Source organism: Nomascus leucogenys, unplaced genomic scaffold (assembly GCF_006542625.1).
Source record: "Nomascus leucogenys isolate Asia unplaced genomic scaffold, Asia_NLE_v1 Super-Scaffold_285, whole genome shotgun sequence".
Lineage (NCBI taxonomy): Eukaryota > Metazoa > Chordata > Mammalia > Primates > Hylobatidae > Nomascus > Nomascus leucogenys.
The window spans coordinates 4,085,139-4,101,543 of record NW_022095770.1 but is presented as its reverse complement, the minus strand read 5'-3'; the positions used below and the strand labels follow the sequence as shown (position 1 = coordinate 4,101,543).

Sequence of the window (16,405 nt, the reverse complement as noted above, 5' to 3'; positions counted from 1 at the left end):
TCCCGGGTTCAAAGGATTCTCCTGTCTCAGCCTCCCGAGTAGCTAGGATTACAGACGCCCGCCACCACGTCCGGCTAATTTTTGTGTTTTGTTTTGTTTTGTTTTGTTTTGTTTTGTTTGAGACGGTGTCTCGCTCTGCCGCCCAGGCTGGAGTGCAGAAGTGGCACGATCTCGGCTCACTGCAACCTCCAACCTCCCGGGTTCAAGCAATTCTTCTGCCTCAGCCACCTGAGTAGCTGGGACTACAGGCGTGCACCACTACCAAGCTAATTTTTATATTTTTAGTAGAGACGGGGTTTCACCATGTTAGCCAGGCTGGTCTCCAACTCCTGACCTCAAGTGATCCTCCCGGCTCAGCCTCCCAAAGTGCTGGATTACAGGCATGAGCCACCGCGCCCAACCTCAGGGGTCTCTTAATCTGCCCCCCAACACACACACACATTATTCCTACAGAGAGATTGAGGGCTGAGGAGAGGGAGAGGGTTCCACTCCCTAAATCTGCAACACATCCGACATTTCCCTGACATCTCCAAGAAGGATGCCTGCCGCCATGGAGTGAGGAGCAACTTATGCTGCTGTGCTGTCTGCAGGAATCCAAGGTATGCAGCCCAGCTTCTCAGCAACGGGTTGGGAGAATGGTGTCAATCTCACTGTCCATAGCAGCCACTGCTCCCACCAGAGAACCACAGAAAAGTAATAAATAGCCACTTGATTTTCCACCCATGTTGACCATGCAAAACCCCAAAGTTTCTGGTTGACCTCAGACTGGAACATCAGTTAGCAGCGGCCTGAGATTCCATCCCCTGCAGCCCGGCAGGCAGTCTGCAGGGAGGAAGGAACAGGAGGGGTCAGCCTATCCCAAGAGAATGATGGCCTTCAAGTCTCCGGCCCTTGCCCAAAGCGGACTGGGTGCAGGAACCAAAGTTACATCCAATAATTCAATTAACAGAGATGAACTGACTTGAGTACCTGCTGTGCATCAGATACTGTGCAAGGCTCTGGAGTTACTGGTGAAAAAGTAGACATGCCCCTGAGGCTTACTGTCTAGTGGAAGAGATGGATACTAAATAAATGGTCAGACACATAATTTTATAATTACATACTGTGATAAAGGAAATATACAGAGGCCTCTGGATGCCTGAGAGTCAGGGAGGGCTTCTCTAAGGAAGGAGCCTGGAGACTCACCTTGCTGGGCCCCTTAGCTGTGTCTCTGGGCAAGGATTCTTCACGGTGATCTGTGCCAGAAAGAGGTTCCCTACGCAAGTTCCCCCATTAGACTGTAAGCAACTCCGGCGAATGGGTGGAGTCTTGGTCATCTCTCTATCATCTTCAGCCTCGGTCTGGCACCGCACAGGGAACATGGGGGGTACTTAGAAAATGCTGATTGGGCCAGGCGCAGTGGCTCACGCCTGTAATCCCAGCACTTTGGGAGGCGGAGGCGGGTGGATCACCTGAGGTCGGGAATTTGAGACCAGCCTGACCAACATGGAGAAACCCCGTCTGTACTAGAAATACAAAAATCAACTGGGCATGTTGGCGCATGCCTGTAATCTCAGCTACTTGGGAGGCTGAGGCAGGAGAATTGCTTGAACCCGGGAGACGGAGGTTGCAGTGAGCTGAGATCATGCTATTGCACTCCAGCCTGGGCAACAAGAGTGAAACTCCACTCAAAAAAAAAAAAAAAAAAAAAAAAAAGTGGCCAGGCGCAGTGGCTCACGCCTGTAATCCCAGCACTTTGGGAGGCCGAGGCGGGCGGATCACGAGGTCAGGAGATCGAGACCATCCTGGCTAACACGGTGAAACCCCGTCTCTACTAAAAATACAAAAAAAAAATTAACCGGGCGTGGTGGCTCACGCCTGTAATCCCGGCTACTCAGGAGTCTGAGGCAGGAGAATGGCGTGAACCCGGGAGGCAGAGCTTGCAGTGAGCGGAGATCCCACCACTGCACTCCAGCCTGGGCGACAGAGCGAGACGCCGTCGAAGGAAGGGAGGGAGGGAGGGAAGGAAGGAGGGAGGAAGGGAGGGAAAGGAAGGCAGGGAAAATGCTGATTGAACTGACTGTGGGTTGTGGAAGAAGGTTCTCCTGACCCAGGCGGTGGCAAGGACACTGCTAGAAATGTGTGGTGTCTTGGACTGACTTGCCTAAAGTCTCCCCTTCTTCAAAAAACACACCTGGGCCAGGCGTGGTAGCTCACTCATGTAATCCCAACACTTGGGAAGCCGAGGCAGGAGGATCGTTTGAGCCCAGGTGTTTGAGATCAGCCATGGGCAATGTGGCAAAACCCTGTCTCTACAAAAATACAAAAATTAGCAGAGCATGGTGGTGTGCACCTGTAGTCCGGGCTACTAGGGAGGCTGAGGTGGGAGGATCGCGTGAGCCCAAGAGGTTGAAGCTGCAGTAAGCCATGTTTGCACAACTCTACTCCAGCCTGCGGGGGGGTGACAGAGGGAGACCCTGCCTCAAAAAAAAAAAAAAAAAAATACCTGTGTGCCCAGCCTGCCATGATTCCACTTGACAGGTAAGAGGAAAGGGAAATTTTCCAGGCCTGGTGTAAGGCCCTTTCTACGTGGCCCAGCTCCTTCAAATCCTCCAGGTGATTACTCAATAGCTACCTGCTCAGTGTCCCTTGTCAGATAACTTACTTAAAATTGCAACATTTCCTCCACACACTTCCACTCTCCCTTTTCTTTTCTTTGTTTTTGCTTTTGGAAATGGAGGTCTGGATATGTTCCCCAGGCTGGACTCCAACTCCTGGCCCCAAGCCATCCTCCTGCCTCAGACTCTCCAGTAGCTAGAACTACAGGTATGAACCATCATACTGGCCCAATCTCTGTTTCTTACTTTTTATTCACCTTATCGTTTATCACTTTTTTTTTTTTTGAGACAGGATCTTGCTATGTCACCCAGACTGGAGTGCAGCAACATGGTCAGAGCTCACTGCAGCCTGGAACTCCTGGGCTCAAGTGATTTTCCTGCCTCAACCTCATGAGTAGCTAGGAATAGAGGTGTGTGCCACCACATCCAGCTTTTTTTTTTTTTTTTTTTTTTTTTTGTTTTGTAAAGACAGAGTCTCGCTCTGTTGCCAAGGCTTTTCTCAAACTCCTGGGCTCAAGCCATTTACCATTTTCTTTCTTTCTTTTTTTTTTTTTTTTTTTTTTTTTTTGAGATGGAGTTTCACTGTTGTTGCCCAGGCTGGAGTGCAATGGTATGATCTTGACTCACCACAACCTCCGCCTCCTGGGTTCAAGCGCTTCTCCTGCCTCACCCTCCTGAGTACCTGGGATTACAAGCATCCGCCACCACGCCCGGCTAATTTTTGTATTTTTAGTAGAGACGGGGTTTCTCCATGTTGGTCAGGCTGGTCTTGAACTCCCGACCTCGGGTGATCTGCCCGCCTTGGCCTCCCAAATTGCTGGGACTACAGGCATAAGCCACCATGCCCTGCCATCATTTTCTAACTGACTATATATTTTTCTTTTTTATCATCTGCCTCCCCTACTGGAAAGTAAGCTCCATGAGGGCAGGGATTTTTGTCTGTTTTGCTCACTGCTGTTTCTCCAGTACCTAGAACAGTCCCTGGCACAAAGGAGGTGCTCAAGAAAGATTTGTGTACTGAATGGTGTCATTTACTCTACAGAAACTCTAGGAGGTATAATGATCCTCTTCCTTACAGATAAGAACCTAAAGGTCAGGGCGAGTCAATGATTTCTACCTGGAAGGCTTGTTCCCCAGGTCTCCCCGTGGCTGTCTCCTACTCTTCACTCAGGTCTCAGTTCAAAAGTCACCTCTTAGGAGAGGCCAGCTCTGACCACCAGAACTAAATCAGACCTATCCTTCTCCCCTCCATTTCTGGTAACCAGTGGGATTCTTCACATCACTTCTCAGCACCTAAGATTATTGCGGCCAGGCGCAGTGGCTCATGCCTGTAACCCCAACACTTTGGAAGGCTGAGGCTGGTGGATCACCTGCAGTCAGGAGTTCAAGACCAGCCTGGCCAATGTGGCGAAAACCCATCTTTACTATTAGCCAGGCGTGGTGGTGGGCACCTGTAATCCCAGCTATTCAGGAGGCTGAGGCAGGAGAATCGCTTGAACGTGGGAGGCGGAGGTTACAGTGAGCTGAGGTCGTGCCATTGCACTCCAGCCTGGGCAACAAGAGCAAAACTCTGCCTCAAAAAAAAAAAAGAGAGATTATTGCGTTTAGGCGGAGTGCTACCTCTTTCTCCACTAGAACAAGCCCCTGAGAGCAGGGATGCTGTCTGCTCGTGGCTTACCCACCACATCTCACCTGTGGGGAGATGCCAAATTGGCTTGGCCCAGGAGCCAACTGTGAACCAGATTCTCACAGGAGAGAGGCAAGAGAAGGGTTCTGATGGTCAGTCATCCCTTGGTTCAGCCAGGCCCTGGAGATCCAGGTAGGGCAGCCACTAACCCTTCCCGGGTGAGGGCACAGCAGCCTTGTATATGCCACGAGTGGTCTTTGATGGTGCTGAGAATAAGGAAATGGGAGATCTCCACCATCCTCACGGAGTCCTTCACGTCCTGCTTATTGGCAAATATCAGGAGAGCCTGTGGACAGAGAAGCCCAGCCCGTCAGCCTGCTAGCGCCCAGCCTTCCTTCCTACTGCCTCACAGGCTCTCTCTAGCTCCCTCTCCAGCTGTCCCAGCAAGAGAGGCCCATGCCCGGATGGGGGCCCTGCCACAATGGTAGCAACCACATCAAATGACATCAGCAGCTCAAGGAAAGCCTCTTTATGACAATCCCATAGGCGGGAATTGATGATCCTTCTCATTTTATACTTGGGGAAACTGAGGATTAGAGAGATGAAGTCACTTGTCCAAAGTCCTACAGTGAATGAAAGATGGAGTTAGAACTTGAACCAGCAACTCTGGCTTCTATAGTCAATTGCACTGAATGTATTGATGTCCTTCATCAGGCACAAACCAGCCCTCCCCATACTGCTGGTATAGAGGCTCTCAGAAACTGGGACAGCAGGAATGAATCTCAGAGAAGCTAAGTGACCAGCCTGACGGCACACAGCTAGTACCACTGGGCCCTCTCCCAACTGCAGGAGGCTTACCTCACGGGCCAGCATTTTATATAGCTCCTCCCGAGCGGTCAGCAGCCGATCCTGGTCCGTGCTGTCATTCACAAGGATGATGAACTGGGCAGCAGAGGGGAGCCGTGAGAGACAGGCTTTCTCTTTGGTAAATGTGTTTCCTGCCCACTGTGTTTCCCCACTGGTCTCTGCACTGCCCAGATGCCAGCCCCAGAGAAATGAAAGCATGCAGCCTCAAGATTTCACCACCCTGCTTCCATTATAATGGTCTTTTTTTTTTTTTTTTTTTTGAGGCGGAGTCTCGCTCTGTCACCCAGGCTGGAGTGCAGCGGCACAATCTTGGTTCACTCCAACTTCTGCCTCCTTAGTTCAAGCGATTCTCCCACCTCAGCCTCCCAAGTAGCTGGGATTACAGGTGCGTGCCACCACACCCAGCTAATTTTTGTATTTTTAGTAGAGACAGGGTTTCGCCATGTTGGCCAGGATGGTCTCAAACTCCTGACTTCAGGTCATCTGCCTGCCTCAGCCTCCCAAAGTGCTGGGATTACCACCAAGTGAGCCACCACACGTGGCCTGTAATTGCCTTTTCTATCCAGACATGGGAATAGCACACCTCTGACTGTGTGGCAGAGGCTGTGCTACACAAGCACTGGGTGTTCATGACTCCATTTAGGCCTCACCACAACCCTGTGGACTTGGTACTGTTAGTATCCCCATTTTACAAATGAAGAGACTGAGGCTCAGTGAGGCTATGTATCTTGCTCTTGACCACAAAGCTGGTGAGTAGCAGTGCTGGAAATGGAAACCAGCTCTGTCTCGGTCCAGGAATTAAACCACTGAATTCTACTCCTGCTGGAGTAAGAAAGTAAGGTCCCTAGAGAGAAGGGGCCTACCCCATCCAGTGCATCAAACAGAAAGCTGCCAGCAGCTGCCAGGAAGTACTCAAACACGTTAACAGGCAGGCACTGCACTGTGTTGAGTATCTGACACATATACATTACATATTGGTTTGTTATTTAATTTTCACAACAACTTAGGGAGATCATTATACACATGTATATATAAAACTTTTTTTTTTGAGACAGAGTCTTGCTCCGTCACCCAGGCTAGAGTTGCAATGGCGCGATCTCGGCTCACTGCAACCTCCGCCTCCCAGGTGCAAGCAGTTCTGTCTCAGCCTCCCGAGTAGCTGGGATTACAGGTGCCTGCCACCACGCTCAGCTAATTTTTGTATTTTCGGTAGAGGTGGGGTTTCGCCATGTTGGCCAGGCTGGTTTCGAACTCCTGACCTCAGGTGATCCAGCCGCCTCGGACTCCCAAAGTGCTGGGATTACAGGTGTGAGCCACAGCAACCGACCATTATAATCTCTATTTCACAAGTTGGGGAACCAAGGCTCAGAGAGGTTACCTGACTGTCTGATATCACACAGCTGCCTTGGAGACCCTTCAGCCCTGGTGCCCTCCTCACCTCAGTGTTGGAGTAATATGTGTTCCAGATAAAGCTCAGAGCCTCCTGTCTCACTATGTCCCACATGAGGAAGTGGGTCTTCGGCAGAATGATCTCCTCCATGTTGCTGCCAATGGTGGGACACGTATGGACCACCTCATTGGTCAAGCTGGGGAGATAGGAGTGGTCACCAAGAGCTCAGTCCAGCCTACTTCCAACTCTGGCCCCCAAATGCTCTACTCCCAAAGCAGTCTGAATCTAACTCAGAACAAGTCCGCCCAGGTTCACCAAACACCTGCTGGGAGCCAGGCCCTGTGCTGGGCCCTGGGGAATGAAGACAGGAGTGAGACCAAGCCCTGCCCTGGCTTGGACTCCAGAGAAGGGAAACATCTTAGAGCAGGCTCCTCAAACTTTATCTCTTTTTTTCTTTTTATAGAAACAGGGTTTCTATATAAGCCTGTGTTGCCCAGGCTTATCTTGAACTCCTGACCTTGGGCTCCTGTCAAGAGATCCTCCTGCCTTGGCCTCCCAAAGTGCTGGGATTACAGGCATGAGCCACAGAGTCCAGCCTCCTCAAACTTTCATATGCAGTTGAATCACCTGAGAGTTTTGTCAAAATGCAGATTCTGACCCAGTGAGTCTGGGCTGGAGCCCAGGGTTTTGCCTTTTTTTTTTTTTTTTTTTTTTTTTTCTTTCTTTCTTTCTTTCTTTCTTTCTTTCTTTCTTTCTTTCTTTCTTTCTTTCTTTCTCTTTCTTTCTCTCTTTCTCTTTCTTTCCCTCTTTCTTTATTTCTTTCACAGAGTCTCACTCTGTCGCCAGTCTAGAGTGTAGGTACAATCATGTCTCCCAGGTTCAAGCAATTCTTGAACCTCGCCTCAGCCTCCTGAGTAGCTGGGATTACAGGCGCATGTCCCCACGTCCGGCTAATTTTTGTATTTTTGTAGAAACGGGGCTTTGCCATGTTGGCTGGGCTAGTCTCAAACTCCGGACCTCAAGTGATCCGCCCACCTCGGCCTCCCAAAGTGCTGGGATTATAGGCGTGAGCCACCTCATCTGGCCACGGTTTTGCTTCTTTTTTTTTTTTTTTTTTTTTTTTTTTTTTTTTTTTTTTTTTTCTCTGTCCCCAGCTGGATGCAGTGGCGCAATCTCCTCACTGCAAGCTCCTCCGGTTATGCCTTCTCTGCCTCGAGTTGATACTGCCAGCTAATTTTTTTTTTTTGTTTTTGTAGAGTTCTGTAGTGTCTCTCTCCTGTATCCGCCTCGCCCCAGGTGGATAGCTGCCACGGCTTTTTTTTTTTTTTTTTCTCTTGTCGCCCAGGTTGGAGTGCAGTGGCACAATCTCAGCTCACTGCAACCTCCACCTCCCTTTGTCGCCCAGGCTGGAGTACAGTGGCGCATTCTCAGCTCACTGCAACCTCTACCTCCCGGGTTCAAGTGATTCTCCTTCCTCAGCCTCCAGAGTAGCTGGGATTACAGGCATGTGCCACCACGTCCGGCTAATTTTTATATTTTTTTAGTAGAGACGGGGCTTCGCCATGTTGGCCAGGCTGGTCTGGAACTCCTGTCCTCAGGTAGATCCGCCCGCTTCAGCCTCTCAAAGTGCTAGGATTACAGGCGTGAGCCACCTTGCTCAGCCCTTTGTTGTTGTTGTTGTTGTATTTTTAGTAGAGACGAGGTTTCACCATATTGGCCAGGCTGCTCTTGAACTCCTGATCTCAGGTGATCCGCCTGCCTCGGCCTCCCAAAGTGCTGCGGTTACAGGCGTGAGCAATCGCTCCCGGCCATGGTTTTGCGTTCCTAATAAGCTTTCAGGTGATGCCTATGTGACTGGTCTGTAGACCACACTTTGAGAAGCAAGGGTTTAGAAAAATGAGATAGACACAGTGAGGGACATCAGAGAGGTGCTTTGTTTAAAGTGACATAGAAAATATACACATGCTTTTATACGTAAATAATGCTTCTGAAAAGTTACCGCAAAGTTACAATAGGAGGAAAACTAGGAGCTAGAGGCAAGAAGGAAACTTACTTTTCACTGTGTATTCCTCCATTGTTTGAAATTTTCCTTTATAATTTTTAAAAATCATTTACATGTATTACTTTTTCATGGAAAAGCTTCTCCTAAGTAAAGTACTTTGGAGGCTGTAAAATGGGAGAGGTGCCATCCAGAGAGCGAATATCGGGGAAAGCTGCGATCGGTATTTACTCAGCACCACCCACATGTGCCAGGCTTGCTAGACCAGGAGCTACAGAGCCTCAGTGAGCCTTTGGGTTTGAAGAAGGGGAAGAAAGTTAACTGGCAGAGGGGACGGGTGAGAAAGGAGGGACCTGCTGCTAGAGGGAGCGAAGAGCAGGGAGGCAGTTTGGGACACTTGGCAGGCCTGGAGCTGGGTTTGACAGGGGCCCCGGGAAGATGGAGGAAAGCAGTGGGAGCTAGGGTTGCCTGTACGGTGTAGGATTTGAATGCCAGACCGAGGAGCCGCAGTACTAGGAAGGTCCAAGCAGCGTGCCCAATCACTCCTCCGGACTACAGAGGAGCCCGGGCACCCAGGGAAGAGCTCCAGTGATTGGTCCCCATGCCCGTCAGTCTGGTGGGAGGCCCAGCCCTCTCCCCTCCCCTCCCGAGAGTCACTTAAAACCGGTAGAGAATGGTGGTCTTTCCTGCATTGTCCAGTCCCACGATGATAACCTTGTGCTCTGGAAGCATCGGAGGAAGGGCAGCGTCAGGGCCAAACCCGATGACCGAGGGACTGTGTGCCCCCACCAGACCTCCCAGGAAGGAGATAGCGCTCCTCACAGGCTGGGGACCTCTGCCCGCCGTACCGCGTCTGCTTCCCACCCAGCCCCGACACCTGCCCCACTCCGGGACGGTGGAAAAGACAGCTGAGCCCTCACCTCCCTTCACATTCTAGAAAAGTGTCTGAAAGGCCCAGGGCGCCTCTGGGCTTGCCAAGAGACGGTGTCTGGAGAAAGAGTCTAACGCGAAGTCACAATCGCAGGAAACCCGCAGCAGCCCCCCATCCCCGCCGCTGGCGCCGTTTAGCGGGGAGAAAGGAGGCTCGCCCAGCTTTGCGTCCTGGGGCGCACCGAAGCGCGGGGACCCAAGAGGAGCAGGCAGGGACGGGGACAGGGGAGGCCGCGGGGCAGTCGAGGAGCGCCCATATACGACCCTCGGAGCCCGAGGTCCCCCCGTGCGTCCGACCACAGATCAGAGGAATCCCAGAAGAGAGCGAGATCAAAGCGCTCGCTTGGATGCCCTGTGCGCCCCTTACCCTGGTTCCCGAAGATGCTCATTAACTTGGCGATCAGCTGTCCCATGGCACTTCCCGGGCCGGACAGGTGCAGGAAGGCTCAGCGGCCTCAGGAGCGGAGTCGGCCCTGGTCCTCGGAGCTCCGTTCCCCCTGGGAGGGTCTGGCAGGTTTTGCCTATGAAGTTAGGGAAACCCCACGCGTCACCAACCTGACCTGGGAACCCTCTGGGACGCTGGCCCTTCGCGGGCGCTATGGACACCCCAGTGACTAAGTGCTGCCTGTCCCGGGCCCGAGAGGTGCAAGGGATATGGGGGTTCCAGGCTCCAGCCCTCCCCCTCGCCCTGCGAAAACTCCAGAGTTCTCTGGGTGGACTGCTCCACCACCGCAAATCAGGGGAGACTCAGCACTGCGCACGGAACCGGATCCCAGCTCTCCCTCCTCTGAGTGCCGTGTCTAGGGCATTAGACTGAAGCAAAACCCCAGGCGACCCGCTTTCTGTACCTACCAGCTGTGTAGTACAGACAGGGCTCACCGATCCTCTCTGAGCTGGGAGAATATTCCAACCCTCCACAGATCTGCAGTCGGTTCACTAGCGTGGGTCTTGTGGGCCCACTCAAAGTGCGTTCCCCTGGGGAAGGGCAGGGTCTCCCCTTGATGCTTGGCAACTTCTAGGATAAATCAGTGCTCCTACAATTCACGGACAAACCCACTGCCCAGGCACAGCTTCCTGATCCCCAAAAGTCGCGCCTGAAGACAAGGATGGAGCATGAAGAGAGGTCCTCCAGCTGGAGACCCAGCAGAGAGGCCCCAGATACCTGGCAGAGGAGTACATGGGCCAACAGAGAACCAGGAGGCCAGGCCTGAGGAGGGAATGGAAGGCGGAGTTTCCTGTTGTTGCTTGTGAATTTCTTTCTTTGCTTAAGCTGGGGGGGAAAAAAAACAAAAAACAGATAACAAAAGGAAAAGTCCAAAAGTCAACGTGCCCTCAGGCTGCAGGAATGGTTAGCAGGAGATCCAGCCAACACACCAGGGAGCCAGCTCCTTCCACCCCACTGCACTGCCTTCCTACAGCTTCCACTAAGGTAATGACCTTCCATTAAGGTAACAACTTTCTAACTGGTCTCCCTGCTTCTACCTCTCCTTTCCCAGGGCATCCTCTCCATGGCCCTATTAACCTTCCTAAAGCACAGCTCAGGGTCTGTAACTCCCCCAGCTCATAGACCTTCAATGGCTCCCTATTGCTCACTGGATTCAGATCAGTCTCCACTTGACATTCAAGAGCCTCCACGAACAGCCCCCACCCGCCTTCACAGGCTTATCTCCGAGGCTCTGCATCTACTGGTTCCTGCCTACACATGCCCAGCTCTTTCTGACGGTGCCTTTACTTCTGCATTTCCTCCTTGAGTGCCTTTCACCTTCTCAGAAAGGAGAACGCTTGAGACCCATTAGCTGCCCTGCCGTAAAAGCCACCTGCTTCCCCAGCCCTAGTTTGGTTCTCCAGCCACATGGGGCTTCTCCCTACACTGGGATTATAGACGGGCAAGTCTGTTTCCTCCCATCAACTGTGAGTCGAGGGTGGGATTCACATCTTGATAACCAGCATATGACCCCCCGTCCACCGCCCAACCACTCCCTGCCTGGTCCAGAACCCTGCACACAGGAGGAATGTGTTGCTATCAGACTGATGTAGAATGAGTTAAGCTACAGCCTGAGAAATGGCACTTGGAGTATTAAAAAAGGAATGTGAACACAAGTTTAAGAGGCTTGAGGAAGGCTGGGAAGTTTGCAGGAAGAAGAAGGAAAATAGCTCACTAAATACAGACTTTCATCCCACCCAGCTTGGTGCCCAGAGTTAGAAGGATAGAGTTGACTGCCAGAGCCCATCTGGGCTGATTGCATTTCAGCCTTAGGAGAGAAGGAGCCAAGTCTTGGGCTGGGGGGTGGGGCACCGAGGGTGCTGAGGGAAGCAGCAGTGTCTTAAGCATTTTACCATCTGTTTCCTGGGGGTAGGGGGATGGGGGGAGGAACATCTTAGTGCATGCTGCCCTCCCCACCTCCTCTTTGCAGAATTGAAAGTAACACTCTGCAAGCTGGAAACACATTCAGTAAACAGACAAGGAGAGGGCATCTCTCTGAGCGTACTCTGGCTCCGGAAGCTGCCTGATAAAAAAAAAAAAAAAAATTAAAAGAGAAAAGAAGAAAAAAAAGAAAATAGAAAAACAGACAAGAAGATCTGCCTCCATTTTGAGGCCCAGGACCTGGATCTTAAGAAGCATTCATTCATTTGACAAATATGAGCCAGGAAATACATGAAGTAGACAAAACAGATCCAGTCCAGGTCTTTATGTTTTTGTTTTGTTTTTTGAGGCAGAACCTTGCTCTGTCACCCAGGCTGAAGTCCAGTGGCAGCATCGCAGCTCACTGCAGCCTCCCCTCCCAGGCTCAAGTGATCCTCCCACCTCAGCTTCCTGAGTAGCTGGGAGTAGAGGTGAAAGCCACCACTCCCAGCTAATTTTTTTTTCTTTTCTTTTTTTTTTTATAGAGATAGGCTTCGCCATTGGTCTCCAACTCCTGGACCCAAACAATCTCCCGCCTCAGGCTCCCAAAGTGCTGGGATTACAGGTAGTAGCCACTGCTCCGATTCCCAGTCTGGGTCTTTATGGAGCTTGTGGTCTAGAGGGAGAGACAGATACATACACACACACACACACACACACACACACACACACACACCTCTGAGAAACAGTAGGAAGGCCTGATTTAGAAGGAAAGCAAGGCACCTTCTCTGAAGACAATGAGAGGTGAACCCAGCTGGACTTCCTGGGTCGAGTGGGGACTTGGAGAACTTTTCTGTCTTACAAGAGGATTGTAAAACGCACCAATCAGCACTCTGTAGCTAGCAAGAGGATGGTAAAATGCACCAATCAGCACTCTGTAAAAACACACCAATCAGTGCTCTGTAGCTAGCAAGAGGATTGTAAAATGCACCAATCAGTGTTCTGGAAAATGCACCAATCGGCACTCTGTAAAATGCACCAATCAGCAGGATCCTAAAAGTAGCCAATCACAGGGAGGATTGGAAAAAAGCGCAAACTGGGTGCGGTGGCTCAGGCCTGTAATCCCAGCACTTTGGGAGGCGGAGGGGGGCGGATCACAAGGTCGGGAGTTCCAGACCAGCCTGACCAACATGGTGAAACCCCATCTCTACTAAAAATGCAAAAATTAGCCAGGCGTGGTACTGCCCACCTGTAATCCCAGCTACTCAGGAGGCTGAGGCAGGAGAATTGCTTGAACCCGGGAGGCGGAGGTTGCAGTGAGCCGAGATCATGCCATTGCACTCCAGCCTGGGCAACAGAGTGGGACTCTGTCTCAAAAAAAAAAAAAAAAAAAAAAAGAAAGAAAGAAAGAAAAGAAAAGAAAGAAAAAAAAAGGAAAAGAAAAAAGCACACTCTGATAGGACAGAAACGGAACATGGGCGGGGCCAATAAGGGAATAAAAGCTGGCCACCTCCCAGCCAGCAGTGGCAATGTGCTCGGGTCCCGTTCCACGCTATGGAAGCTTTAGTTCTGTTGCATTCTTTCGCCCTTTACAATAAATCTTGCTGCTGCTCAATCTTTGGGTCGGCGCCATCTTTAAGAGCTGTAACACTCACCACGAAGGTCCGCGGCTCCGTTATTGAAGTCAGCGAGACCACGAACCCCACCAGCAGGAACCAACTCCGGACACAAAAAGATTATTGGAGCTAAGACAAAATTTTTCTCTAAGATACTGAACTGGGACAGCCCCTTGTCCCTGGGCCATGGTGGCCTCAGCCTAGTTCTCTTTAGTGTAGAACAGTGGAAACCTTAAGCCACACGTAGGACCTGGGCCTCTCCCACATCAGTTCATTCTGGGACAGAATCCACTACAAAAACAGGAGCAGCTAGTCAGGGAAGGAAACAAAGGGTCCCAGGTAGCAGGAGTCCCCAGTCCCTCGGTTCCTGCCGGGTCTCAGCTGACTTCATGGTTGTCGAAATCCTCACACATGGACAACCACTAACTTGCTGATGGTATAGCCAGAGTTAATTGAGAGCTTCTGATTAACCAAGAAACAAGAATCTGCCCCCATCTCTCACTGCCCCCATATCTCCAAGCCAGCTAGAAATGCCTTTCCTGCAAGTTCCAGGCAAATGCAATTTTTTTTTTTTTTTAGACAGTCTCCCTCCGTCGCCCAGGCTGTAGTGTAGTGGCTCCATCTCAGCTCACTGCAACCTCCCCCTCCTGGGTTCAAGCGATTCTCCTGCCTCAGCCTCCCAAGTAGCTGGTATTACAGGTGCCCACCACCACGCCCAGCTAATTTTTGTATTTTTAGTAGAGATGGGGTTTCACCGTGTTGGCCAGGCTGGTTGCGAACTCCTGACCTCAAGTGATCCACCCACCTCGACCTCCCAAAGTGCTGGGATTACAGGTATGAGCCACCGAGTCCGGCCTGCAAATGCAATTTCAGGCAGAAGGCACATGGGGCACAAACACACACAGACACCTGCTTCCTCCTTCTCAAACCCCCAGCCCCCACCCTTGCAGAAGCTGATGCATCCTGGGACAAGGGAATTAGCATTGAACTTGGGGGTCAAAGGCACCACAGAACTTGACATCTATATATCTGAGTTCAAATCCTTGCCCCATGGCTGTATAACTGTGGTCAAATAGTTTAACCTCTCTGAACTTTGTAAACTGGAGTTAATAATACCTGACCTTGATTCAAAACATCAGACTCCACTCCAGACCTCTCTGTGGAGCTCCAGACCATGTACCCAGCTATCTTTTCCTCTTCTCTCTCTCTTTTTTTTTTTTTTGAGATAGAGTCTCACTCTGTCACCCAGGCTGGAGTGCAGTGGCACATTCTCAGTTCACTGCAACTTCCGCCTCCCGAGCTCAAGAAATTCTCCTGCCTCAGCCTCTTGAGTAGCTGGGATTACAGGCGCCCACCACCACACCCAGGTAATTTTTGTATTTTCAGTAGAGATGAGGTTTCACCATGTTGCCCAGTCTGGTCTTGAATTCCTGACCTCAGTTGATCTGCCCACCTGGTCCTCCCAAAGTGCTGGGATTACAGGCATGAACCAGCGCGCCCAGCCTCTGCTTCTCTTCTTGAATGTCCCACAGGCACCTCAAACCCACTTTGACCAAAGATAGACTGATCACTCCTGCCCCTAACTTCTTTTTTTTTTTTTTTACCTGCTTTTGCTGAGAAGACCACCATCAGCAGTCACTCCCTTTCTCTTTTTTCTTTTTTTTTTTTTGAGACAGAGTCTTGCTCTGTCACCCAGGCTGGAGTGCAGTGGTGTGATCTCAGCTCATCACAGCCTCCGCCTCCTGGATTCAAGCGATTCTCCTGCTCGGCCTCCAGAGTAGCTGGAGGCGTGTGCCACTGCACCTGGATAATTTTTGTATTTTTAGTAGACACAGGGTTTTGCCATGTTAGCCAGACTGGTCTTGAACTCCTGACCTCAGGTGATCCGCCCGCCTCAGCCTCCCAAAGTGCTCGGATTACAGACATGAGCCACCTCACCTGGCCACCTCTCTTTCTTTCTTTTTTTTTTTCTTTTTTTTATACGGAGTCTCCCTCTGTTACCCAGGCTGGAGTGAAGTGGTGTGACCTCGGCTCACCACAACCTCCGCCTCCCAGGTTCAAGCAATTATCCTGCCTTACCTCCTTAGTAGCTGGGATTATAGGCACCGCCACCACGCCTGGCTAATTTTTGTATTTTTAGTAGAGACGGGGTTTCGCCATGTTGGCCAGGCTGGTCTCGAACTCCTGACCTCGTGATCCACCCACCTTAGCCTCCCAAAGTGCTGAGATTACAGGCGTGAGCCAACGTGCCCGGCCTTACCTCCCTTTCTCTTATCAGCCGCCTCCACTTGCTCTCCAAGAGCTCAAGATGCTAACATTTATTTATTAATTTAATTTATTTATTGAGACACGGTCTCGCTGTGTCATCCAGGCTGGAGTGCAGTGGTGTGATCATTGTTCACTGCAGCCTTGATTTCCTGGGCTCAAGAGATCCTCCCCACCTCAGCCTCCCTATCACAGCCTCCCGAGTAGCTGGGACTACACACCCAGCTAATTTTTTAAATTTTTTGTGAAAAGGTGGGTCTCACTATGTTGCATAAACTAGTCTCAAACTCCTGGGCTCAAGCATTCCTGCCACCTCAGCCTCCCAAAGTGCTGGGATTACAGGCGTGAGCCATCAAGCCCGGCCATCTAACTGCTAGATGTCTCTGGCCTCTTTGCCTCCCTTCCAGTCCCACTGCTGTGGCGTAACTTTCCTTTCGCACCTGGATTATCACAGCTGTTTCCAAGCTAGGCCTTCCAATCTATGCACCAAACTGCAAACAAAGCAATCTTGCTAGTTGCTTACAATCCTTCCATTTCTGCACACGAGCTTCAGGACAAAGCCCAAACTCCTTAACATGACTCAAGGCCCACTGTGACCTGCTCCTGCCAATTCCTCTCTGGCCACCACCTTGAAAGCACACTTTGGTGGTGAGGTGCCAAGAATATGTCATGCATGTCCCCTGCTTTCTCTGCCTTGAACACTTCCATTTGTCTGCTAACCATGCTTCTAGATTCTACTCAAGCCTCACCTCCGCCAGGAAGCCTCAGCT

General features: G+C 50.9%; 1 protein-coding gene across 1 annotated transcript; it reads right to left on the bottom strand.

The window, feature by feature from the left end:
* Nucleotides 1-773: 773 nt before the first annotated feature.
* ARL5C (ADP ribosylation factor like GTPase 5C) lies at nucleotides 774-9,854 on the bottom strand. The gene is made up of 7 exons (XM_030808253.1): nucleotides 9,778-9,854; nucleotides 9,145-9,202; nucleotides 7,845-7,847; nucleotides 6,530-6,677; nucleotides 5,083-5,166; nucleotides 4,434-4,570; nucleotides 774-822 (listed from the first exon to the last, which is right to left on the bottom strand). Exons 1-7 carry the CDS (start codon nucleotides 9,821-9,823, stop codon nucleotides 774-776), a joined length of 525 nt encoding a protein of 174 aa, XP_030664113.1. The 5' UTR covers nucleotides 9,824-9,854.
* Between the last annotated feature and the right edge of the window lie 6,551 nt (nucleotides 9,855-16,405).